The sequence below is a fragment of the Triplophysa dalaica genome, chromosome 1 (genome assembly GCF_015846415.1).
Source record: "Triplophysa dalaica isolate WHDGS20190420 chromosome 1, ASM1584641v1, whole genome shotgun sequence".
NCBI lineage: Eukaryota > Metazoa > Chordata > Actinopteri > Cypriniformes > Nemacheilidae > Triplophysa > Triplophysa dalaica.
This window is the reverse complement of record NC_079542.1, coordinates 20845805-20872928: the sequence shown is the minus strand read 5'-3', so window position 1 is coordinate 20872928 and position 27124 is coordinate 20845805. Positions and strand designations below refer to the sequence as shown.

Genomic DNA, 27124 nt, shown 5'->3' with positions numbered 1-27124 from the left:
GTTACACTCATGTTACACAAGTATCAGCTCTCCACTTGTTCCTCAGTATGAAGCCAAACATTTTTCAAATTCGTCCCAGGAAAAAATCAGGCCACCTATCAATGACAAGATCTGAAGACTGATGCCAAAAGTGAGCTCAGCTATTCATTTTCAACATGTAATATCTCTGGTCAGGATTAAAGATGATGTTTCTAGGCCTTTTAATTGCCATTTGTGATCCTTTATTCATACATTTTCCCACATATGTTTAACAGGAGGTCCGACTTTTTGCGACAGAGGGTGGGGGTTCAAATTTTTTCCATAATAGACACATTTGCTGTCATAGAGAGACTCAAAGCTCAATTATTGGGCTTACAAACAGCTTTGCAAGTCTGATGTGCTCTGCATGGAGATCAGGTGGCCCGTAGAGCACCAAACAAACATGTTTGTGTCCTATTGCAGGCAGAGTCATGGGATTGCTGGGATATAATCTGGAGGAGACACGCAGGAAATGAGCCGATGCTCTCATGCATCAAAAAGCAAAATGACCGAAGCCAGTTCCTTTCCAACATAGGGTGTCTTCAAAGAGAACTGCAAAGTGATTATGACTCAAAATCAACATTTGTGTTCTCTTCTGGTAATTCCTCTCATCACACAGCTGTAATATTGAAAGAATGCAGGTGTAAAGACAGCTTTGTTTGGGATCGCGTCAAGCCCAGCACTTGACAGCTGGACTGCCCCTGATCCCCACCCTAATACTTATGCTCAATTATCACAACTTCATTTAATTGGCCCAATAAAACAATCCAGCTGCATAAACATGTAACAGAGGGTGTGAGATTTAGAACAGGGGTTTCTCCCTTGCCATGGATACGGCCGTCTGCCAACGCAAATGAATCATTTCACACTGCGACGTAGCAGTATAAAGGTGGCCGAAATAGAGGCACCTTGCTGGGACAACGTGTTGCTTTCTTATGCATCCATCACAGTAAACGACCCTCTTCCCAAATGGCTGCCACATAGACTTTGTGCTGCCCCATTTGTGGTGATTTGGGGTGTGAGGACGGGGGCTTAGCGTTGAGGTGAAATGGGGGAGGGAAGCCGTGACATAGAGTTATACCACGAACTGCCCATTTCAATAGCTGTGAAGAAAAAGATTTGCTGATCTTAACATTTCTTTCTTTACTAAGGATGCTGTGAAGCATTTGACATAATATTACAATAGCGATCCTTTCCTTACATACATAATGTAAATAAAAAAGATTATTCTGTAATTTCAAAGATTTTATTTTGCAATGCAGTGCATCACAGATCTTTATACACGTCCCACAGGGTTCAGACAAATCTCTGCCTCTTGAGATGTGCAATTGGATGAATTGGACATATTTCTCTGTTCTGCTCAATGTCTCTCAAAAGTCTATGCTGTGAGTGTTGTAGGTTCTGACACGTGTAGCGGCTCTCTCTTTCTCCCAACGGACTGACCCACCAGCCATCCAATCATAGCCGATTACTTTTAAAACTAACCAGAAAGCTTGTTTCCAGCCTGAGATGACTGGAAACAATTCTCCATACTGCAGGCATGATATGGGTTCTCTCATGGACTTTGCGATTAGCATAAGGGTGAGAGCTTTAGTTGAAATGAAGCAGAGTTCAATCCTCTCGGGATTAGAAGGTATTTTTACAGGCGCATGTGCATTTTATGTTTATAAAAAATACCATTTATAGAAATTGCTGAGGTTTTATTTTGAGCTGCAGTCTACAACTTTGCCTCAATCGTTATGTATAGTTGTGCTACAGAAGCGATCTGTCATTGTACATTGATGTGACAGTAGAGACATCCTACATTCTACTCAACCTCAAGTAGTTACAAATCTCTATACATTTCTTTGTTAAAAGTTTTTCTTTTTTTCTTTTAAAAAGATATTTGGAAGAATGTATTTAATCAAAAATTTATTGGGTACAAGAATTACTACAAGAACTTGACTACTATAGTAGTAAATTGCAAATTTAAGTAAAAAATGGTACCTATGGTATTCAATGGTGCCCTAGAACTGTGTAGTTTCTCACATTTCAAAAAATATTTTCAATGTGCTTTCAACAAAAAAGAAATTTAGACAAGTTCACAACAACATGATGGTGAGTAAATGATGGCAAAGTTTTTATTTTTGGGGGAACTATTACTTTTCACAAAGAAGAACAAATGCATATTATTAATCATTATTATAAACTTACTGTTGTGGAAAGGGTTAAAATAAGGTGACACTTTCAAACACAATTTTTTTATGTTCTTGCTCAATAATATTTTATTTTTTTATTTTTAACTTAACAAAGTTATGAATTGCTGCCTTATTTGAAAAGACAGTGATTTATGTCTGGTTGGACCTGTGCAGGACAATCTCAGCTCAGTTGTTTTTAAACCATACATTTTAAATGTGATATTGTCCCTCAAGGACAAGCCTATCTTTTAGACTTGAAGTGAGAATGCATTTACATTTACATTTATGCATTTGGCAGACGCTTTTATCCAAAGCGACTAACATTGAATTATCCTATACATTTATACATAGGTATTTGCAATCCCCTGGGAACGAACCCACAACCTTGCGCAATGCTCTTAGCACTGAGCTACAGGAAAGCAAAGAATGCAACAAAGAAAGACAGTAAAAATTTGCTGAGAGAAAATGCTTGGTATGGCAGTTTAAACAACGTGGAACACTGGCCTAGCATAATTCGCTTTGAAATCATTTTCATCATTCTGAGGAAAAATAATTATTTACGACCCTGGTGGTGATGCAGGAATAGGTTCAAACCCATTTCCATCTGTGTCCAATCACAGCTAATGTTATCATCACCTGTTTCCGTATGCTTGAACATCTGGATCACATTAAAAAATCACACACACACAGAAAAAATGCACCTTGTGTGTGTGTGATTTTTTGTGCATGTATTGGCATGTACTTTCACATTTGGCTTGCTTTTTTTAAATAAGCTGAAACAACATATTAAGATCTGAGAACACAATGAAAAGTACTGATTTAAAAAGGCAGTACAAAGTAATTATCAAGAAACCAGACTCCTTGGGGATTCAAAATTATATTTTAGGAGCTTGCCAAGAAGGTGTGAATCGAAGTCTGGATGCTACAAAATGAATAAAAAAAAAAACATGATTATTATTGATATGCTTGTTTCAAGTGATCATAAACGTTTTAAGTCTTTGCAATTCAATGTATTTTGCTCACAAAAATGCAGCGTTTGTTTTCCATGTGAGATTTCACAAGCTACTAGTAATTCATAGAAATTTACAAAATCTCATAAATGTGCCTAAACAAACAAAATACGCTAGCCATTGATTGGACAGAGAACCACTTATTAAACATCTGTTTCCTGATTTTAATTTTAAAGGGGCAAAGCAGGTGCCCTAACTGACAGTGTAGTTTTAGTCTAAAATATGCCTTTGGGACCACAACACAGCTGCATCACATTTTTAACAATGGTACATCGATTGCCAAGAGTTTGGGAAGTACTCTGTTAGGAAATCTTTTCTCTCCATAACAGACTGGAATCTCTCTATCCATTCTTGTTCCTCCCATGAACGGCAGCTGTGCAGCTGGTTCGAGCTGGGAACTGAGCGCGTCGTGTCTGTGGTCAAGAGGGACGTCAGCCCTGCCCTCCCATGTGCATGTAAGGAAGCTATAATGTCATGCGATTGGGGCCATATTATTGTTGTATGAGACTTGCAGAGTGATGTCAGAGGAAAGAGGAAACTAGCTAACTCCCAACGAAAGGCGCAGAGGTCTGAGTGAAGTTGGCTCATGTCCAACATGCTTGAAGTATTTTTTTTTCGTCTTGATAATCTTGAAATGCAGGTGTTGAAATCTCAGAACTACTAGAATTAATTTTACCTGCAAGAGTAAATTATGTGTTTTTTTCCTTTTATTGTGTCTTTTTCCGTGAATTTTTGTGTATGTTCATTGGTTTGGCATAAGAACAAAAATGTTGTCAGTCTTATAACAACACGGACGTACAGTGAGTTATATAATGGAGTATAGAAGAATAAAAAGAATGTGCAAAGCATTGGAGGAGGATTAAATTAGTTATATTCAGAATCAGCCATTTTAAAATTGTTGACTGTGATTTCATTGATGAGACCTCCAGAGGAGACACATATGACCTTACTGAGGTCTAAAAATGTTCTAAAAGCAAGATGCTGATGCAAGTTTCAGTTTGGACTGAGTCTTCATATGTGACCCTGTACAACAAAACCAGTCTTATGGGTCAATTTGTTCAAATTTTTGATTATATATCATCTGAAAGCTGAATAAATAAATTTTGATTGATGGTTTATTAGGGTAAAACAATATTTGGCCGAGATACAAGTATTTAAAACTTTGTTATCTGAGGGTGCAAAAATAATCGTGTTTGAAGTTGTTTATAGGAGGTGCTATAGCAGGCCGTTGCTAAGAAGAAACCGTTTTTTTTACGCTCTCTATTGGCTTACCACTGTATTGACGTTGTGGAGTGTAGATGAACCCGAAAGCTTTTCATAGATACCAAACTTGAGTGGGGAATTCCCAAATGGCAGACATCAGCGAGTGAAGTTTATAGACGTGTTTGCAGCCATTATGTTAGCGATCTCACAAAAATAATGTTTTGATACATTTATGATATAGGAAATTGTCAAAAAATCTTCATGGCAAATGATCTTTACTTAATCTCAGATTGATTTTTGCCATAAAAAAGAAATCGATAATTTTGACCGCTACAATGTTATGTTGGCTATTGCTCCAAATATTCCTGTGCTCCAGGGTCACATATTCGATTCTTTCTGTAAAATTAAAAAGAAATATTGATTATGTCTATATTTGAACGGCCACACACTCACTGGCCTGTGATGATAATAACCGTAATCTTTCAGATTGAGCAGAATGAGAGTAGTGTCTCCCTCTGGAGGGGGAGCATGTTAAAGAGGTCATTCTGCAGCTCCCACTAGCTGACATTTCTCTACTTATCTTGATGAATACAAGAAGACATTATTCTAGGGTGCAATCCCATTTAAAATGGCTCCATTTATAAATGTGACACATTAGTTTTAATAACATTTTGGCAAACTATGGAAAATCCATCCATATTTAGAGATAATTCACACGCCACTGACTATTTAAGAGACAATTGACAAATGTTTAATCAATCCTCTAGTTCAGTAGATGTGAAGGTTGTATTTATGTATCCCAGGATAAATCCTCTTAAAGTGCACAGGCTAATGATCACTGAACGATACTTATCAGACTCCATAAGTGCTTTGTCTAATAAATGTGTTACTCTGAGGAGAGATATTGAAATGCCGATCATTATGGATGTAACATAGCCATTGAACCTTGGGGAGAGTCCAAAATAGTTGGTCAGTGGATCACCGTGATCAATGGGATCATTTCACCGAATTTTTTTTTTAACTCTGTGTGACCAGCATATAAAACGGGTGTGTGAAAGGGTCATTTTAATTTGCTACACACTACCAGGTGGAACTAAATATTAAGAAATAAACCCCAAAAAAGGTCAAAAATGAAATCTCTACATAGCAAATGTTCGCAAAATACTGAAATATTGTAACTTTTTGATATTTTCCTTGTGAAGCACTTTTTGAGACTTGTAAATACAATCTGACAGACCCCCGAGGAGTGAAGGGTCAATGACACCCTTGTGCAAAAGTGAAAGGAATTAAAACTTGTAAGGGTCTTTGTCAGAATCCTTCATCAGCCAGGCTGGATTGGTTCACACTTGTTGAAAATCTGCAGCAAATTTGAGTTGAATTTAAGTGTTGGTTTCTTTGTCGTAATGCTAAACAATAAGGAAATGTCCAATCAACGCATATGGAACTGAGTGAAAATTATTATAAACAGTTTGGACTGATGTGAACTCTGCTGTCGACCACTGCAGGAAAGTGATCGTTTAATGCAGCTATCCATTTCAAAACTCTGCACTGTCCTTTTCAGTTCTTCCAGACAAGTACTGTGTAATGCGGCCAATTCTTATCATCATTCTTGTTGAACTGACTAAAGATATAAATTAGAAGGCGGCTGCTGGGAAAGTCCAAAGTGTCTGTTTCTTTGGGAATGCAACTTCATTAGTTTCACTACTGGGTGCTTCTTTTATCTCATATCTGAAGAGCTTTTACCAAACATCTTACAAACTCTGAGTCAGCCTCTTGTCAAATCCCAGTCTGATTACTCATATTTATCTGAAAACTCAGGCCCACTCATCTGAAACAACCTAAGAAGAACTATAATGAATCTCCCTAAAGGGAAGCAATTATTTTTGTAAGAGCAAGTGTATACATTTATCTTTTACTAATCTTTGTTTCATTGTTATAGCCGGTCTCATCATAATACTTGACTCATACCCTGTTGCTTTCTGAAAAATAAATTCAAGAGTGAACTTTGAATAAAACAATTTAATGACAAACTCATTCTATTATATCTCATAACTTTAATATTCATAGTACATAATTCTTTAAACCTGACATTAAATGGGCATCATTGAGGAATCATTTGTCAAAAATGCAAACCACAGATTATTTTTATGGAAATCCTTTTCGTTTACATGGCCTTTACGAAAATCTGATATATAAACACATACATATAGTTTATATAAGAGAAAATACATGCATTTTTATATATATACTAAAATACTACACACGTTACATTTATGTGCTGCATAAATGCAAATGTGCAATTTTGTTGTATTTTGTACCTTATGCTGCATACATGTACATGTATGTGACATACATATACAAAACACACATGTATCTCCATTGTCAGATTTCTGTAAGGGTTGTCAAGACATTGACAAAGTTATACATTATAACAGCAAGAAGACAATAAAAATATTTGAAAAAATCAACTTATAGAATTAATACACATTTTAAGAAACAATCTTTTCAGAGATAGAAAGCTTCAGTGGTCTTAGTAAAAACTAATATGCCTACTAGAAATCTACCCAGTGGAGAGGCAAGCTATTTATGAGATTAAGATTGACATCTCTCCCTGCTCGAAGACAACGGAGCTCCTTTAGCAACGCGGTGTGTTAAAACACACTTTGTGCAGGAGACATCAGAGAGAGCGTAGTCTGTTAGTTTCTGCACGTTGCCAGTGCAGTGGTCAAGGGAGCAGCCTTCCTTCACCGTGACTCCGAGTGCTTAAGTATGGTTAGTGGAGCCGGCGAAAAGAGGCCACAGCTGGAATGGGTGTGGGCTGTTAATGGCGATAGTGGACATGAAAACTGCTAGTGGACACTGGAGACTGAGCTAATGGAGATGGTTGGGTAGTCCGTGATTACAGCCCATGAGGATGCAGAAGAAGAGGCACTCCAATGCAGAAGTGATGGGTGGTTACTGTGTGGTGTTTACCACTATAGTGAACCAAATGATAATGGCTAGTGGTTAACCTCAGAGAAGGACTTCTCTTTGCTAGGAACGTAAATGTTTGTGCTTTAAGAGTTCTTCTCTGACAGCTTCATCGTAATGGTTTTCAGCTCTGTGTACTCTTTTAGTCCGTACTCCCCCCTGGAAAATGTATGAAAACCATTTTAGGAAAATAATGCTAGTGTAAACAGGATTTTATAGAAAACGTGATAAGTACTTACAGTTCTCGACCGTTCCCAGACATTTTGAATCCTCCAAAAGGACACTGGCAGCTCAGAGCATTATAACAGTTAATCCTGCACACAAAAACACATTTGAGTACATTTTCTAAAGTGACAGTTTGTGAAGTATTGAAATGAGGCAACATGAACAGCTAGTAAGCTTGTAGCATTTGAAAAGTAAGACAGGACTTTTTCTTATTTTTCAGGAGTCTATTATTTTTGTAAAACAGTACAGGAATCCATACTATATTGTGAATATAATCACTGCCAAAGGATTGTATTAGACACGATGCAATCCTGTAACATCCTGCAACTCCATCAGAAGTGACAATATTCAGAGTATACTCACAGCCTTAAAACTGTTTTTATAAAACAGTTACATAACAATAAAAGTAAGTACAATAATGTGCATAGAAAACATTGTCCTATTAATGTATAGTAGTGGCTTGGGTAGATCGCAGCTGTGTTTTATCAAAATGCTACATAATAGTAATAATAATGTTTCAATAATAATTTACAATGTGAAATGTAGCTTACCAGACAGTGCCGGCCTGCACAGCCGCAGAGACAGTCATGGCCTTGTTGAGGTCTGTGGTGAAGACAGCTGCTGCCAGACCATAATCTGAGTTGTTGGCTCTCTCAATCACTTCTTCAATTGTCTTAAACTTCAAAATCTGCTGAACTGGCCCAAATATCTATAGAAAGTGCAAGATGATTTTGTTGTAATAACTGGATTATGCGTTAACATTTTTTAAAGAAAATTTCCTTCAAGACTATGTTACATTCACTGTCATATTATCGCTTCCCAAATTCTATAGTGACACAGAACTGCACAATTGTCATGCAAAACCCAGTAACTCTGGTTTAGTGGTTGTGGTTGTTGAGCAACTCAAGATGCTTTTACAGAACATTTCAAACAACACAAGTGGGTTTACCTCCTCTCTGGCGATGCGCATATGGTCCTGTACATCAGAGAAGACTGTGGGCTCCAAATAGAAGCCTTTAGTTGACAGTGCTTTGCCACCACACTCCAGTTTAGCTCCTTCTGCAATGCCACTCTGAATCAGCTCTAGCACACGATTCTGTTGCTCCGCACTGATCTAGAACAGCCAAACAGAGAAGATTAAATGCTAAACATTACAGGCATCAGACTTTTTAATAATGTTTTACCTAGGGATGCACAATTAATTATCGACCATATCATTATCGGTCGATAAATGGTCATTTTTAATGGTATTGGCACATAATAAAATTTAGGCTGATATATTATAGTCTATAAATTATGAATCATTTCCTCTTTATTTAGCTGCACCATGCTCACAGTTAAAATACAGTACAGTACTATCTTTCTGTCATGATCATCCACTTACTGCAATTAGCAAAAGATTGTTGATGAAGGTAGAGTATGTAGATACACTAATTATGAATGTGTAAATTTTAGGAACAAAAGCATATTATTTCAATCAGACTGCTGTCTGAATGCTTCCTGTCTTGAGATCTGTTAGACATGTGGCTATTAAGAACATTTTTCTCGTTTTTTTTTCTGGAAGAACATCTTTTATTTGTTTATTAAATAAAAAATATACAAGAAAAGTTTGAAGGTTAAAGAATCGATAACTAGTGTCAAGTAGGCTTGGTACATGATTTTCAGGGAAAAAAGAGAACTAATGGTTACCTTGTTTTCTCCAGTGAATGTTTTTAAATAAAAGCAGTTGTCGATGTTTTAGGGAATTTTATATTTATATACTGTACAGTATATCGGCCATATATCGGTGATCGGCTTCATATGTTAAAGAATAATCGGTTATCGTTATTTACATATCGGTGTATCCCTTGTTTTACATCATTTGTGAACGTTCAAAATATGTTAATATGTAATATTCCAAGGTACCTGAGGTCCCTGCTCGGTGGTTGGGTCAAGAGGATTTCCCACTGTCCTTCTCTTAGCTCTCTCTATACTCCTGCGTACAAACTCATCATAAATGAGCTCCTCCACAAAGATACGGGAGCCAGCCGTGCAGCATTGACCGTTATTAAAAAACACACCCTGATGGGCCTGCTCGACCGCCAGGTCCACTAAAAGAGAGAGAGAGAGATACCACCTTATTAAACATATGCCAGCATTATTGATGACAGGTGTGAATCCGCTGGATTAAACACAACAGTCAATCATTCAAAATGTATTTAACCGTATTTAATCACAGTCCAAAACAACAGGTGATAGATAAATCACACGTCCCTCCGAATAATTTATTATTACTCTCGGAGCCATACGATTATAGTTAAGCACTTGTGCTCTGATGTGTCTGTGCTTACGCATACACGCATGTGTGCATGTACATCTGTGTGGGATATTGGACACCTGGGAAAAAAGATGGACTGCCAGGCTGTGGGATTTGAAGGGTTAATGGAGCAGCCAGATTTACGGTAGTGGTCGGATGCGTCCGCAGCTGATTTACGAGGGCCATGCTCACGGCTGCTGAAAGCATTTGAAAGCGCTAACTTACGCCCTTGCTTTGGCGAGCTACTTAAAGACACCATTCAACCGATGAAAATCATTGATTTAGGCTTGTCCAAAACGTAACATGTTTGTCTAGACATGGCAAACAGATCTCTGAAGATCCCAGTCTTTGATGTCATCAACATCAAGTGACAGAGAAGGTCTCTGGAGCAGCACCTGTGCACAAACTGTTGCAGCGGGACAACAGGAGGGCAGCCATAAATTGGGGTCTGAATACTTACAATCAGCATCTGCAAAAATGATGTTGGGACTCTTTCCCCCCAGCTCTAGCGTGACTCTCTTCAGATTGGTCTTTCCCGCTGCTTCTTGGATCAGCTTGCCTACCTGTGGAGAGAGAGGAGAGCAGCTTTAATCACTGAACCACACCGAGGAACCTCACTAGATCTCAACAACAGTGGGATGCTGTCATTAATAAATCTTGAGCTCCTCCAAGGCGACCGCAACCACCACCAGGCCTCTGAGCTTCACATCTTAAATATCTATTAGCGCTGTTGATGGAGGCCAGAAGAATGGAATCCCCCGGTTCCCGTATCTGCTGGTTAATCGAGAACAGGAAGAGCTGTGACCGCACGTTTGTATAAGATGCTGAACACTGTTTGGAACCATAGGAATAACAGTGAAACAAGACCCTTAAAATGCATTTATTGGCCTTGTAACTGCATAAATGAAAGCACGTGTATATGTGTGCAACATGCAATGAAAAAGATTATTGGTCTGCTTATGGTTTCACTCAGCAGTAGAAAAAAACTGTAGTCTACGGTTTCATAATTATAAGTCAGTTGCAGCTCTTTCCTGACATGGTTTACATCCAAAGTCAATTTCACACGTCTCTTCACCTAAAGTTTTACATTAGTTGAGGACATGAGTGCTGGCTGTTCAGGTCCATGTAAGCGCTGCGGATTCTGCACAGCTGCCGAGCCATGGAAAGAACATTATGCTCACTTCAAACTATTCTTTTCAAACTGTGTCTATGAGAAAGACCCTCTCGCTCTTTACAGCCAGTTTAGCGCTAACAAGCTGTTGAGCAGCAATCATAAACATAAACAAACATTTGTGCATTGTTACATTTTTCCAGAGAATATTTTCTGTTTTCCAACAGATAGCAGAAGAGAGGAGTGGGAAATAAGAGAAGGAAAACAAGCCCTCTCATTCCCACCAAATACCCTCACAAAGTGGAAAAAAAAATGACTTTGCTCTTCTCACGAACTGTTAAGTGTCTCTCAGATACTATCTGTGTATTCATAACTTTTTAAAATTAAAAACGAACATCAAACAGTTGAGTAAGTACATAAAAACAATGTTCAAAATTGTCTCCATATTGATGGTTTAAGCGCATTAACATCCCGAACTTAACTTCCGTCAGACCTCCAAAAAGAATTAATAACTGTTCAGTAGTTTAAATTCAATTGACTACAATTAATATACAACAATGGCTTAACCTGAAGCATTTTTCAAGTCAAAGACCATTTTTATAAATATGTGCGTTGCCGTTGAAGTTTTATATGCAAACTCTACAATCAAACTTAATAAATGAGACCCTGGAAGTTAACTTCGGCTTGTGTGTGCGTCCGATGAAACAAAATTATTAAAAGTAAGCATATAGCAATTCTTTTTTATTTGAACTGTTGATTCATATTTTATGGGAAATGTCATTGAGCAGGTATTATGATATTCCCAAATCCTTCAGTCCCTTATAGAGATGCTCGACTGTCCCCCTCACCTCTGACCCAGCCCTCCCTTACAAACACACATCTGCAGTGACTCAGAGTCTGTGTATGTACACGCTCGCACAGCGTGAGAGACCTCTGCTGCCTAATCATGTCCAGATCAGATCAGTGATGCTGCAGGCGGCCGTGCGGTCATTGCCAGCAAAGAGGAAGTGCGAGAGAGTGGGGTGTGAAGAGCTTCCTGACAAAGTCGAGTCACAAAGTGGAAGTGTGGGTGAAAGCGTGTGGGCCGAGTGATGTCATGTTCATGTGAGGATTTGTGTGGCCTGTAATGCTTTCTTTCTCAGGCTTGGTCATCACATTCTTGTTTTATCAATAACATTTTGATTCGCAAGAAAGAAACGGTCATCGCAGCCACAAGACCAGCTGAGAGCGATTTTTCTCTCACAAAAACGAAACATGTGTTGCAGTTCAAAGAATGCTTTTCAAGGGTGCACGTTTGGTTTGTTTGCTGTGGAAACAATGCTTGTGTTTGTACTCTTATCATTGAGAGAACTGTGGTATCTACACACACCCACACACATCCGCACAACTATATTCATACGCATACTTCTCAATGCTTCTTTAACAATGACGATAAAAAACTTTTTCAAACCAGTGTTTATACTGAATATATCTACATATCCTGAAATATTTAGATTTATGAGATGCTGTAGTGAATAAAGATCTTAAAGGGGGCTTACCAACGAAGCAAGTGTAGCTAGAAATAAATGTTGTTTAACATAAAGCTGAGTTATGTAGTTCTCAGCGAGACCCGTTTCAAGAGGCACATTCGAGGTACACTATGCCTAACATGGTGTGCCCATTCTCAACCTCTAAATTTCTATAAAAGCTATACAGTTTGCTTCAAAGAGTTGTTTTTCCTCCAGGGTCACAGTGTTACTGTCAAATAGCCGGTGTGTTGAGCTGAATCAGACAAGTAGTCATTACTCAGTTTATACAGGACACTTGTTAACTTATTTGCGTTTGAGGGTACCCAGATGTCTCATGAGGGGGGAACCCGACCGGCATGACATTTACAGTATATATCGACAGGCACGGTGCACATTTTGGACCACCTGTGGCTTAACATCTCACTCTCACATTCGTTGAAAACCTGTTTATTAGAAATTATTTTGGAAAGCCAGGTGGTCCGCTAAGCAGTGCCTTATGTGACAGCCCTTATACAGCCCCCCCCCCCTACTAATGCTACATGGCTTTCTCAAGTCCACAACTGGTGCTCATGATCGCACTGGTCACATCAGAGGAAATTAGTGAACAGGGTGTGATTCTTACATTTGTCCGATAGGAAAATTACCTCAGTCGATCCTGTGAACGCCACTTTGTCTATGCCCATGTGTGAAGAGATCGCAGCTCCCGCAGTTGGCCCGTAGCCCGGCAAAATATTGACGACTCCTGGTGGAAACCCAGCCTGTCAAAACAGTATGAAAGGAAAAAGATTTAGACGAGACTCGAGCCAAGAACACCACAGGCCGAAGAGGGGGAATCCAGACCCACCCCGACCTCCCTACGGGCCTTGTGGAATAGAGGATGGACAGAACATCAAAAGAGGAAGAGAATAAAATAGGCCGCCTAATCCCACAGAAGAGAGGGAGAGACAGAACAACAAAGGTTTGGGTGCAACGCAAAGAATTACAGAAAATGTGAGTAAGGAATTATAACACGTCTCTTATTTGCATGAATGTTTCACCGCTTTGATCATTTTACTACGGTCTCTTGAATGCGGTGTGCTCGGGATATAGATTATCCAAAATATGTCACAAGTCGGTATGATTTATTCTTTTGATGGTATTTTAGTCGTATCGTGTGCGTGTGAACGTCATGGTGGTTTTGCTGTACCTCTTTGATCAGGGCTCCGAGGTAGAGGCAGGTGAGAGGGGTCTGCTCAGCAGGTTTAAGGACAACAGTGTTTCCGCAGCTCAGCGCCGGCCCCAATTTCCATGCTGTCATCACCAGGGGGAAGTTCCACTGTATAGACATAGGTCAGGAACTTACTGTTGGAGCTCGTCTGAATAACCACATATCTTTGTTTCTGGAGAACCTAACTCCTTCGCTTATAGTTTCAGACTCCTGCACACTCCTTCGCAAGCAGAATGTTTCAATAGTAGAGTTACGCAATCTTCTGAATCTCCTCAGCCTTGTAACTTTGAGCCTGACATGTGCTTCTATAATGGCTGATGACCTGCTAAACTTAAACTATTTCAATTTAAGTTAGATAAAGTTGTGATGGATATTTAGGGAGTACTGTTTGAAACATATAATTTCTTGTGTTCTTCCTACGACACAGACGTCTGGAGTTTCAAAATCTTTACTTCTTTGTTTAATCTTTACTGAGTTCCTCAACTTGTGAGCTGTGCACCTCTCTCTTCTTCAGTTCTATTTCTGTCTATCAACCGCTTCCCCCACCCCCGCCTTTCTCTCTCATTATTTCTCTTTCTGTATCTGTCCCTTTTCTCACTCTCCGCTCTCTTTGGCATTGGCCATGACCTCCTTCCGTCAGCTTGTCTGTAGCCAATCATACAGTGACAGATAAGAACATCAAACGCAGTAACCTGTCCAACTGTATTTCAAAGACACCATAAACTGCCTCGACACATGCAGTGCAATTTCTTATTGAATATTTTTAAATAGCAGTTTTCCTCGTTTTTAAATAGCTTTAAAATAGCAGTCCCGTTTACTTTATGTCACAGCCACTAACCTGATCCTATTTCCGATTTTCCACTACCACTCATTTCTATGTGGTATTTAATTGTAAAAAGAAATACATTTTCCTAGATTCATTAAAATATCTCAATTTTGTTCAACAGAACAAAAGATAAACAATAATCTTAAAAATATATTTCTTTGTGTTTTGCACTTCAAATACATTTTTACAGGTTTGAAACAACAACAACATTTTTGGGTGAACTAGCCCTTTAGGAAACAGGGTAAAAAACAGGCCACCCACCCAGTCTCAAAGCCCTTTTTTAAACCCCCTCAATGTTTCAAAAAACACTATCAGGAACTGTGGGCATGGCAAAGAATCATATCATAAATAAATAATAACTTGGCACAAAACTCACAGGAACAATCTGTCCACACACTCCAATGGGCTCATGCCTGGTGAGGGTGAAATATCCTCCATCTGTATGACAGAAAGAACAAAAAGGGTCAAAATATAACAACACAAGGAAGAGTCTTCAAATGCAGTGTTCGACCTATTGCTGGTTTATACCAGTGACAGTACAGAAGAAAAATATTTGGAAGAAACACAATATGGAGCTGCAGTAATGTTTATACTTTATACTCACCAACTTAATAATTGACTGATGAGGTCACAAGACATAAAATCCAGGTGAAAATAAATCAACTTTACCTTACACTAATGATATCTCAAACCAAAGTTTTCTTTTATCTTTTATTTTCATAACAATGCTATCAGAACTGAAAGGACGAAACTAAATGACATGTGAAGAGAGATCAAAACTATTGCAGTCTATAACAAGACCCTGTTTTTAATTTTAAAGCGACGAGGTAAAATCCCACCATCTCTCACTGTGGAAACATGCAGAGGCATCTGGACGAGAGCAATGGCAACGATTCATCTCACATGGTGGCCAGATAAGAGAAGGCCAAAAACACACGTTCTGTTTGTTTGTGCTGTAATTCTATTACAGATGAGATTGGATATGAAATAAAGCAAATCACTGTGAGTTCCCACTATGCAAGTTTGGTTAAGCAACACAACAAAGGCCCAGTGCTGAGCTCAAGCCCTGATTGGGGGATTTACAGTCCTTTTCTGCTCCATTCTTCATTTTTATTTTCCCTGCTGTGAGAATCGTATCATAACCGCGTGCAGCAGCATGGGTGCTTGTTTGTTTAAGATGAGAGAGTGAGGGGGTGAGTATGAGGCAGACTTTATCAAATTAAAGAGTGTTCCAGTCTGTGAATGTGACGCTATAGGCCAGTACAGTATATGTGCGATACGAAAGACCTCCAAAACTGGAGTGAGACATTTGGAAAGTGATGGTGACTGACAGTGCTGGAATGCACAATAATTACACAGACGCCTGACAGTGGACACCTTTTTTTCTGTCTCTCTCCGCTGTCTGCTCCCCTCTTCCCTACGGCTCATGTGATGGGGGCTCCACCAAAACCCCCACTTACACATACTTGCGCACTAATAGCTGCACCGTGACATCAGAATTGCAAGTCTGCTGCTGTCCCGCAGACTCCAGGCTCCCTACCGCGTTCCTTTCAAACAACTAAATTAGCCAGAACAGACCCCCAGTGCCCCCCCCATGTCCCGTGGTGCCCCCCCTGGCCCTGTAGCTGTCACTGTGCTCCACCGATGGTGGAGCTCCACAGGAGGGCGGCCATTAGCACTCAGATTTATAACTGTTGCGGGACCTCGTCTGTTTACCCTCAGTGCACCTCCATACCCCACATCGTCTCCTGGAGGCCTCAGAGAAAACACATCTCTAGTCTAGGTCCAGCATCAAACATGTCTGTAAAGTTCTTGGTTAATTTTCATAATGTTCTGCATTGCTTTGTCTTGATGGAATGGCAATTATCTTTGCGGTTTATTGTGCTTTTTGATACATGGTGTACCTCACCCTATGGTGATGAGATAAATGTTATCTTACCGGTAGGAATTGTGGACCCGTGGATCTTGTCTGCCCATCCAGCAAAATATCGAAAGGTCTTAATGGTTCCCTGAAGGTCCACAAAGAAGGAGGGGAGGAAAGGTTTGCCGCTGTCCAGAGACTCCAGGGTCTGGGAGGAGAGAGGGCAGATGAGAGAGTGAGGCGTCCGGTGAAAAATCGCTCATAGGGATTAAACCTGACACCCCCCTTGCTGCATTTAGACTTAACATATCGAAAGCACACACTTTACATCTGCTCCCCTAGAGGAACACGATACTCATAAAGCCATCACCAGAGACCTGGCTTTGTTATCTCTGTGTCAGCCAGGCATGATTTCTTATCGGCGTGGGATTAGATTGATATAAAGAATGATCGTAACCACATGGACATCACATTTCTCTTTCAAAGCCATTCGCCCTGACACTTGTTCAGAGCTGGATGGGGAAAATCTGTTGTTTCAGTCCATTTAAGAGCGAGTCTAAACTGTAACATGAAAGAGATTTATTCAAAATGGCCACAGCGCTCTGGAGAGACACACACAAAGATAAACACAGCGCTCTCGTTCCTGAATCGGACACGTCTGTGTGAGTGGGAAGTAAAAGCAGATGTCCTCGGCGGATGTACGCCAGAGATAAAAGCTCATCAAGGCACGGCACGATACCTTTCTTTAACGTTTCGCTCCTAACCTAAGTGATCGTTAGCACCCAAAGGTCATGCGTCCCACCCCGGACACATTGCAAGAACAAATCAAAATTGTTAGAGAAACAACAAGTCCTACAGCTCCTGCCATGAAGCTTCAATAACCCCGAGCCAGACAGACAGGCTCACTCATTAGACACTTGCTTATTGTTGTTGGTGTCTTTGTCTGCCTAGATGGCTCTGTCCCTTTAAATCTGATTCTCACTCACCCAAAACTGCCACTGATTTGAATTTCGTCTAATTCATGATTACATTGAATAGTTATGAGGGACAGATATCACTGACAATGCATTGTTTGACATAAGGTTAGAGCACTCACAGCAAGGTATGCTCTGTCTCTTTCCACCAGGTCAGCCAGTTTGAACAAAAGCCTTCCACGTTCAGATCCATCCATCTTTCTCCATACTGAACCCAGAGAGAAGGCCAAGCGGGCTGCCTGCACCGCTTTGTCCACATCTGCCTAAAGGGAATGAGAGATGGACAAAAACAATAAGAGGAAAGAGAACTCTTGATGACATAACCTTATCCAGTAAACAGTAGTTTGTCCACCTAAGGGACAAATGAAATCAATCCATTCTGGACGAGTCTCAATGACTCAGCCAGTTGCACGTTCATAGCATTTCCTGTGTCCATTCTGGTTTTCCAGACTTTCTGCCTTATTTACACAGAGGAACTACAGCCTCTAGCTCCCTTAACCGCATTAGACAAAACTGCCCCCCCTCCAATTTTGGATGCTTATTTGTGGTGAGCGATGGCTGAAAGTGAGAAGCACAATAGCCGTGCTGGATGACTAAATGTAGTCCAGCAGAGCAATTGTGCCTCATTCTGCCAATGATTTGACCGAACACCACACACACTTGTTTGCTGACAATCACACTTGCATGCTGAAAAAAGCACACCCACCTTATCTGCCTCCTGGACATCACAGATCTTCTCTCCAGTGGCTGGGTTATACGTGGAGAAGACTTTACCGCTCACAGAATCATGCCACTCGTTATTAATGAAAACCTATGAGGAGAAAAGAGATGAACACTGTTTAGCTTTTAGCAAAAGTGATGCCCTTTTTATACATCATCATCATGTTAAACTAAATCACTGCATATTCACATAAGAGTCTGAAGATTTGGAAACAATTTCTGTATCAAAAATATCATACAAACATTTATTTCAATTTTTTTATGCGTGGGTTAAAGTCAAATGACATCGAAATTACATTTCCTGAATAATTATACAAAACAACTCAAATAATAAATCATATAATAAGTTTAAAGTTGCAATTTTAGCAAAGTAAGGAGACAGTTTTGAACGTGGATTTTGGGGGTGTTTGGTCAAAAACAGTTTTGTACATGAAAACATAGGCTTATTGAAAAAAAGATGAATACTCTCTCATTTGTAAGTTAATTTGGATCAAGGCATCTGCTAAGTCAATAAATGTAAATCTAAATAGATGCAATGCCGTTTTACAGAAAACTGCGTTTTGAAATACAAAGACCACATCACTTAAAAATAACTTCTGAGTCTTATAAAAAGTTGCAGTGTCTTTCTCCCCCTGCGTGTTTCATGGTTGTGGTGTGAGAGGAATCTCTGGGAACTGTGTGCTATTGCAGGGCTGCCCAATATCACTCTCCTGGGAGTGATCCAGCAACCAGACAGAAAGAGGTGGGGGAAAGGAGAGATAAATCCCTATCAGACGCACACACACTCACGCACACAGACACAAGTTTCACAACATTGCTCCTCGTTTACGAGATCATAAAACACGTGCCACACTCTGGCTCTGCTGATGCGTTAAACAACTGCCTTGGATTCCAAAATATGTATTTTTCAAGCTTGATAAAAAATAGTATCTTATGCACAAAGTACATACAGTTTGTTACAGTCAACAGAGCTGTTTTTTAAAACATGACTTAAAATGATGTTCACCCAAAAAGGATCATTCTGTCGTCATTTCATCCTCTTGTCATTTCAAACCATTTCAACTCTTGTCTATCTTCCAAAGTACAAGAAAGATAATTTGAAGAATTATGTCAACTGGCCTCCATTCACTTGCATTGATTGTCTCCACACAAAAGAAGTGAATGGGGGCCAGTGCTGTTCTGTTACCAACATTCTTCAAAATATCTTCTTTTGTTTTCTGCGGAAGAAAAAAAGTAACACAGGTTTAAAATTACAAGAGGGTGAGAGATGAGTATTTTCTTTTTTTGGCGAACTATCACTTTAAATTGCAGAACTAATCAATATGTGTGTTTTTTTTCACCAGAATATAATAAGTGTTTTTTATATCAGTGATGCTTAGGGTGACTCTGACAGATAAGGTGTTACCAAAATGTCTGCTGGTTCTAAGCATCACATACATATTTACACTTCCTGTCATCTACGAAGTGGAAGAGGATTGGTTCAAAGAAACTTTAGAGCCTGGTTCAAGTGTGCTGTCGCCCCTGGCCTCTTCAAACTCTACAACATATTTACTAATGTAAACTTACAGGCTTAAGTACGATTTAATTGGCTGTAAACTGTTAGAAATGTTTTCTTAGAACAGGTATAAAATGCCAGTTGACTTAGAGGTGGTTCAAGAATCACTCCCACTCTTTCGCTGTATCCCCCCACACAATTGGCTGGAATAAATCACTAAGTATCAGTCCGTACCATGCTGATTCCTCTCCAATACGTCGGACCCTTCTCTTTTTACTTCTAATTCTTCCTCTTTCCCTCACAGGCCTTATGCATTAAAGGGGCCACCTTTAATCTGACGCTCATTTGGAGCACTTCATAAAAGTGTCAGTGGCCTCGTCGAGCCGAGGCCCCGTTACAAAAACAGAAAGCCCCGTAGAGGAGCGAATTAGTTTTAAAATTTATAGAGGCCACTGTAGTGGAATGCCCTTAATCAGGGGCCGACTGTGACAGACCAGCGGGATGGGGAAGAATGCAGACGTTGGGCAGCTTTATGCTCTCCGTAACCCCACACTTACGGCACCCCGGAATGGAGGAGAGGGGAATGCTGGGTGAGCGGCGGACTGGGCCACCATCTAAATCACAACTAAAAAAAGACAACCATTAGAGGCCATTTGGCCCAGTCCTCCCCGAGCTCTGGGGGCTCTCTGACTTTTGTCTATTCCCATTGAGACACTTGATAAAGAGCGACAGGCCGGTGCAGTAAATCAACTCTCAAGGTTTCTTTATACTTGCGCTTTGATTAAAGAAAAGGGATAAGAAAGTGCAAAAGTGCAAAAAATCATATTGATCACCGCTCGTTCGCGGTGCCCCTGCTGGAAGCTTCGGTGCGGCCAAATTGAAAACAGTTTGTCTGAGGGAGAACTTGAAAATGGAAAGAAAAGAACAAGTCGAGTTGAGTTTGAATACGGAACCAATAGATTTTGTTTACAACAACAGAGGTCCAGAAAGATTGTAAACAGAACCACTCGGTGCAGTACACAAACAAAAAGATAATGCTTCTTTGGAATGCTGCCGGTTCAACCTACGCTAAATCACCATGCGTACTTCAGGCTGCTTTTTTATGTTCAGACCACAGCACAAGACAGCTGCAAACATTTAGAATCACCTCGTGTTTTTTATTCGAGCTGTCAGTCTCTCTGTGCTGACTGCTCTCGTCTGCAAAGCTAATTAGATGGTGAGATATGCAGCGCCTATCACAAACAGATTGTGGAAGAGGAACCCACAGCGCACGATGACAGCATTACTATGCTTCTCCTTATTGCTGAGATTTTTATCAGTGTCATTACTTCACAAAGGAAAGAGGGTTATCGCCCACAAAAGCAGGAGGTCGACTGGTCCTCTGGGAATGATGGAGCTGGACGCACACACCGGAGAGGGGAGAAGACTCAAATGATTCTAGCAGAATGCTGATTCGTTTCTCATCTGCCCCAGCGAGCTCTCTGGAGGCTTCGCACAACTGCGGGAGGAAGCGGAGCTGGAACGGCACGAAGAGGATGCCAAAGCTCACGCCACAGCCAGCGAAACATCTGGCCGGCAGCACCTTCTAATGACTCAGACGTTTATGGCAAACGTTTCTTGGCAATTGTAAAACTGATTCTAAATGTACTCAATATTCAAAGCTGCATAGATATTATATATGCCAGATGAATCCTAACAGGGCACCTGTAACTTTGGTCTCGGTCTACACAGGAAATTTCATATCCTTTCCAGAGCAGCTCCCTTTCCTTTCGTAACTGGACACACTAAAAGCTGTTGACAATTACTAACATTACAGGACAAGAGGGAGCTTAAGATACGGGAGTAAGACTGCTCTTTTTCGGTAACATAACTCTTTGAAATGACCACAGTGGAGAAATATAGCAACATATACAATATAAGCCAGCAGAGCGGTACAGGTGCACACTACTATCAAGTATTTCAGACTAAAAGACGTCCACCTGTGTTTGGACTACAGCTGGGCCACTGGGAGACACCTTAACAGCAGTTATCCAACATCCACGCTAGAGAAAAATGAAAAGGCTACACTTTATGTGACCCTCAGATGCTAAACCAAATGTTTGTGTGATTTCTGTCAGCGTTTTGGTGTTTTACCGAGCATGATACTGCTAATCATATAAAGACAAATAGGGCTCTTTGTCCTTGAAAAGAGAGAAAAACCAGTGAAAAGGCCAAAGATAATCAACAAGGGAGATGTGAAGAGAATAAAGACAGGGGGAGAGTATAAGTCAAAGCAAAAGAGTGTGAGAGAGAGAGTCCTCACTGTGCCGCTTACAATAAATCAAGACTCTCAGTGTATGCACCGCTCTGGACGCTGTTTGATGTGCAGAAATGCTGGGTTTTGAAGTGAAAAACTCCAGAGGTATGGCACAGCCTTTCGTAAGCCAGGGCCACTGACCCTAACAGTGAGACACGGCCATATATTACACCCTGCTGGACAGCTTCTACAGCAGAAAACCCCCCCGACTCCCATCTGTACTATCTCATGCACTGACGGATTGATGGGGCCTACCTCATTCACTCAAGCTGTCTCCCAGATTAGCTTACAAAAGTCCTCACTTCAGGAGACACTACTGTCCTGGCTGGACGTTCAAGCCCTTAAAATATAAAGACACGTCCAACAATTGGCTATCAAATATAAAGCGTTTTTTTTATTGGAAACATGAACATCCATTGTTAAACACCTAAAAAACATTATCAATGCCTCAAAAACCGTCTTGTCATTTCAAATCTGTATGACAATGTTTCTTAAACAGAACACAAAACTAGATATTTTGATAAATATTGGTAACCGAACAACAGCGGTACCACTTACAATGGTTTTGTGACACTAAAATTGAAGCAAACGGATACCAGTAGTGTTCGGTAGTACTCTTCAAAATATCTTATTTTGTGTTCTGTGGAAGACAAACAAAAGTCATACAGGTTTAATCTGACAAAAGGGTGAGTAAATGGTGACAGAATTTTCATTTTAGGGTGAACTATCACCCAACTATCCCTTTTAAATGCACACCACACGATGAAACAAGACAATAATGGCCTGTGTCCTGTTCCCTTTCATAATCCAAGTGTTGGTCTCAAGAAGCTGTTTTACTTATGTGTTATAACTGAAACTTGTAAGCACTTCATCACCCTGGCTGCTGGAATCCAACACCTCTCCCCGTCAGAAAGACTCCTGGGTCCCAATCAATTACACCGATACGCACACCTATCAGTATAAGCTTTCCTCCTTTCTGTTTCTTTCTTTTAAAAAAGAAGAGAACACATCCATAACCAGCCATCACCACAGACAAATTTATGGCTTCCTTAGTGCCATTATCAGCCCAGTGGGCCCAACACATGAAGAGAAAGAGACCTCCTTCAACAGACAAGCTCTCCCGTGACCAGTCACACACACGCTCTGTTCTTTAAGCTATCCGATACGTTTGAGGCCTTATAAGCTCATACACAATGCTTTTAACTTAGTGTCTGTAAGTATGCAGAGGGCAACAGCACTATGATAACTGTCTATATGATAAGTGCGAGCGCAATTGTAAATGTGCAATGGCAAAGGAGCAGGAAGATAAGTCCCATATCACTGTGTTTAATCTCAAGTCCATAACGCACACACAGTTACAGGTTTAGTGACAGTCAATGAGCGCAAACGTGAGTTTGTATCAATGGGGAGAAAAGTTTACTGGGGAGGACAAAGGACAGTCAAACCTTTTTTAATTGTATGGACTTGGCATGTGAAAAAGTTGAAAATGTTAGCAAATCTAGTATAATGAATAAAACTGTATATTATAGTACTATGCAATTGAGCATTACAGTATTTTGAGTATTGGGATGCACAGTGTACCATCTGGGCTGGGCAATGTTTATGATACATGTACTTAAAATACGTATTTTAAATACAAATAGTATTTTGTAATTTGTTGTTTTTATTTTTGTAGTTTCAAAATAGTGTAAAATACTCTGTAAGAACTCTACGTGATTACATCATAAAAATGCGGCCTCTGATTGGTGCCTACTCGGTAGTTTGCCCGGACCAAACGTTGCTCTTTATAACCTGTGTCTCCAGATTTAATATATTTTATAATTACAAACGGGATTAGGCCATCACTTTTCTTTGATTATATTAATACTTTTTTATTAAATGGCAGAAGTTAATGGGACACATGATAAAGCTCTGTAAAAACTCATATTTACATGAGTGGTTGACAGTAAGAGAGGCATGAGAAGTTAAAAATGCCCATTAATGATGTTTCCATAATGCAGAGCCTCTGGCATACTGCTCATTGCTATTTAAGAGGTCTCCATGGAGTGTAGCTACAATAATTGAACCTAAATTTACACAAAAAATACAAACTTGGCTCTGTTCTAACTGCACTTGAAAGAAGAGTATTGATTGGGCATATTTGGGCTGTACCATCAGAGTCTGTACTGTGCAGCACCAGGCCAACAAAATAAAATATGAGACAGGGGGTGGGGGACAGAGCGAAAGCGAATGAGAGGAGTGTGAGTTTACATCACCAATGCCTAACACACCAATACAACACTTACTAGATATTCAAATGCCATCTTACAGCCCTGCTTTTGAACAAAGACTTGAGACGAGAAGAGAAGAAGCATTTTCATTTAGGCACTTGGCAGACAGTTTTATCCAAAACAACATAAAATACGTTCAGGACAAATATTTGATCAAAATGTGTATTGCCTGAGAGTTGAGCCACTATGTTTTACAGAAACATGTTTTGCAGGGTGTGTGTCACAGGTGTCTCTGCCCTTGCTACGAGTGAACTTTGCTGCCATTAACACTGTGATTATTGCTCTGAACTGCACTTTGTCGGCTTTATCCACTCATGTCAGAGCAATAACATGATTAACATTAAAAACGGACCGAATTTAACATGATCTAACCAACACACTTGATTGTATGATAATATGGCACGATCTTATTTAAATAACACAGACAAGTGCTGAATGAAGTGCTTTCATTTCATCTGAAAAAGCTCAAAAGGTTTAAAACGAATGTGAACGCCCCCATTTTTATGTGCTGGAATCTGAGCCGTTTCTTATAATTGTAAAAAACTTTTTTCCAAAAGGCAACTTTCAAGCATTTTCCAAAGCTTTTCTTTTTCTCAAACCGAAAACAAGGGTCGTCTCCCTTGTGCACGTGCATTTAATAGGAGGGTCCTTGAACTTTGTAGATATGATCACGTTTGGGAACATGTTGCAGAGATCACACTAATGAACATATTGTGTTTGAGAACACTAAGAAATAATGAATGAAGTCCATACTGTGCTTTGGAAGTGAAAACATCTGACAGACAAAAACTCTATTTGAATCACACGAGAAAATTAGTGGCTATGAATTCCATATAGCCTTTAAGTTCCATATATCTATCACCCTTTAATAATGACAACCTGTTAAAGACAATACTATTTATCAGGTTACCAGACATTACTTTTTACAACTTTAATCTCAATATAGCCTAAAGCCGTATTGTTAGGCTACTATAACATGCACGAACAAAAAAGAAGAGCGACGAACCTCTTTACAAGATAACAGGAAGCATATTTAAACTTTTAAATAAAACGCGATTTTTTTGGTCGAAATAAAAAACGAAATCTTTGGGATTCTTGCTTTTCCATCACAGTTGGACTTCGTCCCTAAACAAAGACTCGCCGACATCTTAAATTACAAAAGTGAAACAACACCAAGAATATATATTTTTTTATTAAATATACGTGACCGTGATCAAGTCATCATGTACCTAGCTTAGATATAAGCTAACGAAATAACTACTGATTTATGTAAAGAAAAATTAATGTAAAGTGCGAGTTTGGTATAAATTACAAGTCTGTAACACGTTTCTTCCTCTAAGTTGAAGTTTTGTTTGCGCGCAGTCAGAACAAATAAAGGTATCAACTCATCGAAGTTTGCATTCCCCTTCAGTGTTTCAAAAACTTTACAGTTATCGAAAATAATATAAAACATAGACAAACCTTAGTATACTTGATCTCAGGGTTGGGTACCGGTGTGGGCATCAGATGTAGAGATGCCATGAGCGCAGCCGGGTCGCTCTTTACCTCTCCTGGCAGTTCAGCTTTACTGGAGGTCATTACGTCTCTTGGTGATGCCGGTTGGTTTTTTTCTGGTGGTTTGTGATAAGTGCTTTGGAAACCTGCCTGTGTTTATAACCAGGTGTCAGCCCTGGTCCATTTTTATTGGGCAGAGAATAGGGCCGTCCTCCTAATATAATTAAAATGGAGCATTTACATAAACTACTCTCTCTCTCTCTCTCTCTGGCCATACAGAGTGGGGAGATACCACCCACTCTCAAGACAAAATTTAGAAGTTCCATCACTGTTCGTCTGATTTTAACAGCAAGAAGAGACTCATAAGTCAGTGTTTTAGCAGTGTAGAGTAAATATTTTACTGTGTTATTGAACAGTGCATTTTTATATGCATCACAAGAACAACACACATTTTACGCGTTCACATTTGACATTTTACGCCAAGTGGATACAAGGAGAGTTATGTGCATTTCTTAAGAGATAAGTTGTCTTACTTTTTATAGACGTGTTCAAGGGTAAGAAATTAGTTATAAACAATTCTATGCCCTCACAAATCATACAAGCTACGTCTATATACATATTAAAATAACGTTCCCAAGTTTTAAGTAAATATAAATGAAGGCATTTTCAAATCGTACACACACTAAACCTAGTTTCTAACTATCACTGATATTTTGCTTGCAGATTTGACTGTTTGCTAAATAAAATACACCGCAAAGGAATGTTTTATAAATAAGGTTTAATGAATAAATGCCGTTGAAATAAAGTTTAACCAGTGCTTTTTTCCGTTTGGTTTCTCAATCTGTCACGTGAATGTTAAAGTTTTCTTTGGCAAAGGCCGTTTGTCCTTTGATTCTCACATATTCTCTTATAATGTGTATCACCCGTCAGGGTGTTATTCAACCATCCACATCAAGCGATCACAGGTTATTTCCTCGTCTTCCCTCCTGGAGCGCCGGGACTCAGTTAACATTTACCTTAGAATATCCAATAAACATTAAAGACTAAAGGGGCTTTTAACACTATGAAAGTTTGCGGTTTGAGGGATTAGCCAACACAGACATTCACACTTCTTCTGTGTTACTGGATAGGAAGGCCCTGCAAAAGGCCGGATTGTCGTAAAAACATCTACGGTTATGTCCGAGATAAATAAAACAAATAATCGCATTGCGCTGCGGGATAACCGGAGAAACGTCTTCGGAGGTGAATTTCTGAAATGGCTGAGAAAACGATTAGGTGGTGGTCGTAAAAACACGTAGGCTATATTGAAAGGTGTCCTAATTACGCGATAATTACGCAATAATGTTCACTTGATTTCAGTGCTAATACAGGTAGAGATGCTTCTGCCCGCAGATATTTATACGAATATAAAAGACTTCTTGGAAAAAGTATGAACGCTTGTCCACGTGCGCGTAAAATGTGTT

General features: G+C 39.7%; 2 protein-coding genes across 2 annotated transcripts in view; one reads left to right on the top strand and one right to left on the bottom strand.

Annotated features, from left to right (window-relative positions):
- Nucleotides 1–27124, top strand: part of aqp9b (aquaporin 9b) — a 53731-nt gene that overhangs the window by 11258 nt on the left and 15349 nt on the right. The gene's annotated exons all lie outside the window — the stretch shown is intronic.
- aldh1a2 (aldehyde dehydrogenase 1 family, member A2) lies at nucleotides 6408–25833 on the bottom strand. Its single transcript, XM_056743759.1, has 13 exons — nucleotides 25629–25833; nucleotides 18093–18197; nucleotides 17509–17649; nucleotides 16491–16620; nucleotides 14928–14989; nucleotides 13705–13833; nucleotides 13163–13276; nucleotides 10360–10462; nucleotides 9509–9693; nucleotides 8553–8717; nucleotides 8155–8312; nucleotides 7618–7692; nucleotides 6408–7537 (listed from the first exon to the last, which is right to left on the bottom strand). Exons 1-13 carry the CDS (start codon nucleotides 25743–25745, stop codon nucleotides 7465–7467), a joined length of 1557 nt encoding a protein of 518 aa, XP_056599737.1. The 5' UTR covers nucleotides 25746–25833; the 3' UTR covers nucleotides 6408–7464.

Excerpts from the sequence above, each read along its gene's own strand:
- aldh1a2 (XM_056743759.1), bottom strand. The coding sequence starts at position 25,745 with ATGACCTCCAGTAAAGCTGAACTGCCAGGAGAGGTAAAGAGCGACCCG. Across the intron at positions 18,198-25,628 it reads CTGAGATCAAGTATACTAAG|GTTTTCATTAATAACGAGTG; the intron begins GTTTGTCTATGT and ends TTCTCCTCATAG. Across the intron at positions 14,990-16,490 it reads CGGGTCCACAATTCCTACCG|ATGGAGGATATTTCACCCTC; the intron begins GTAAGATAACAT and ends TCTGTCATACAG.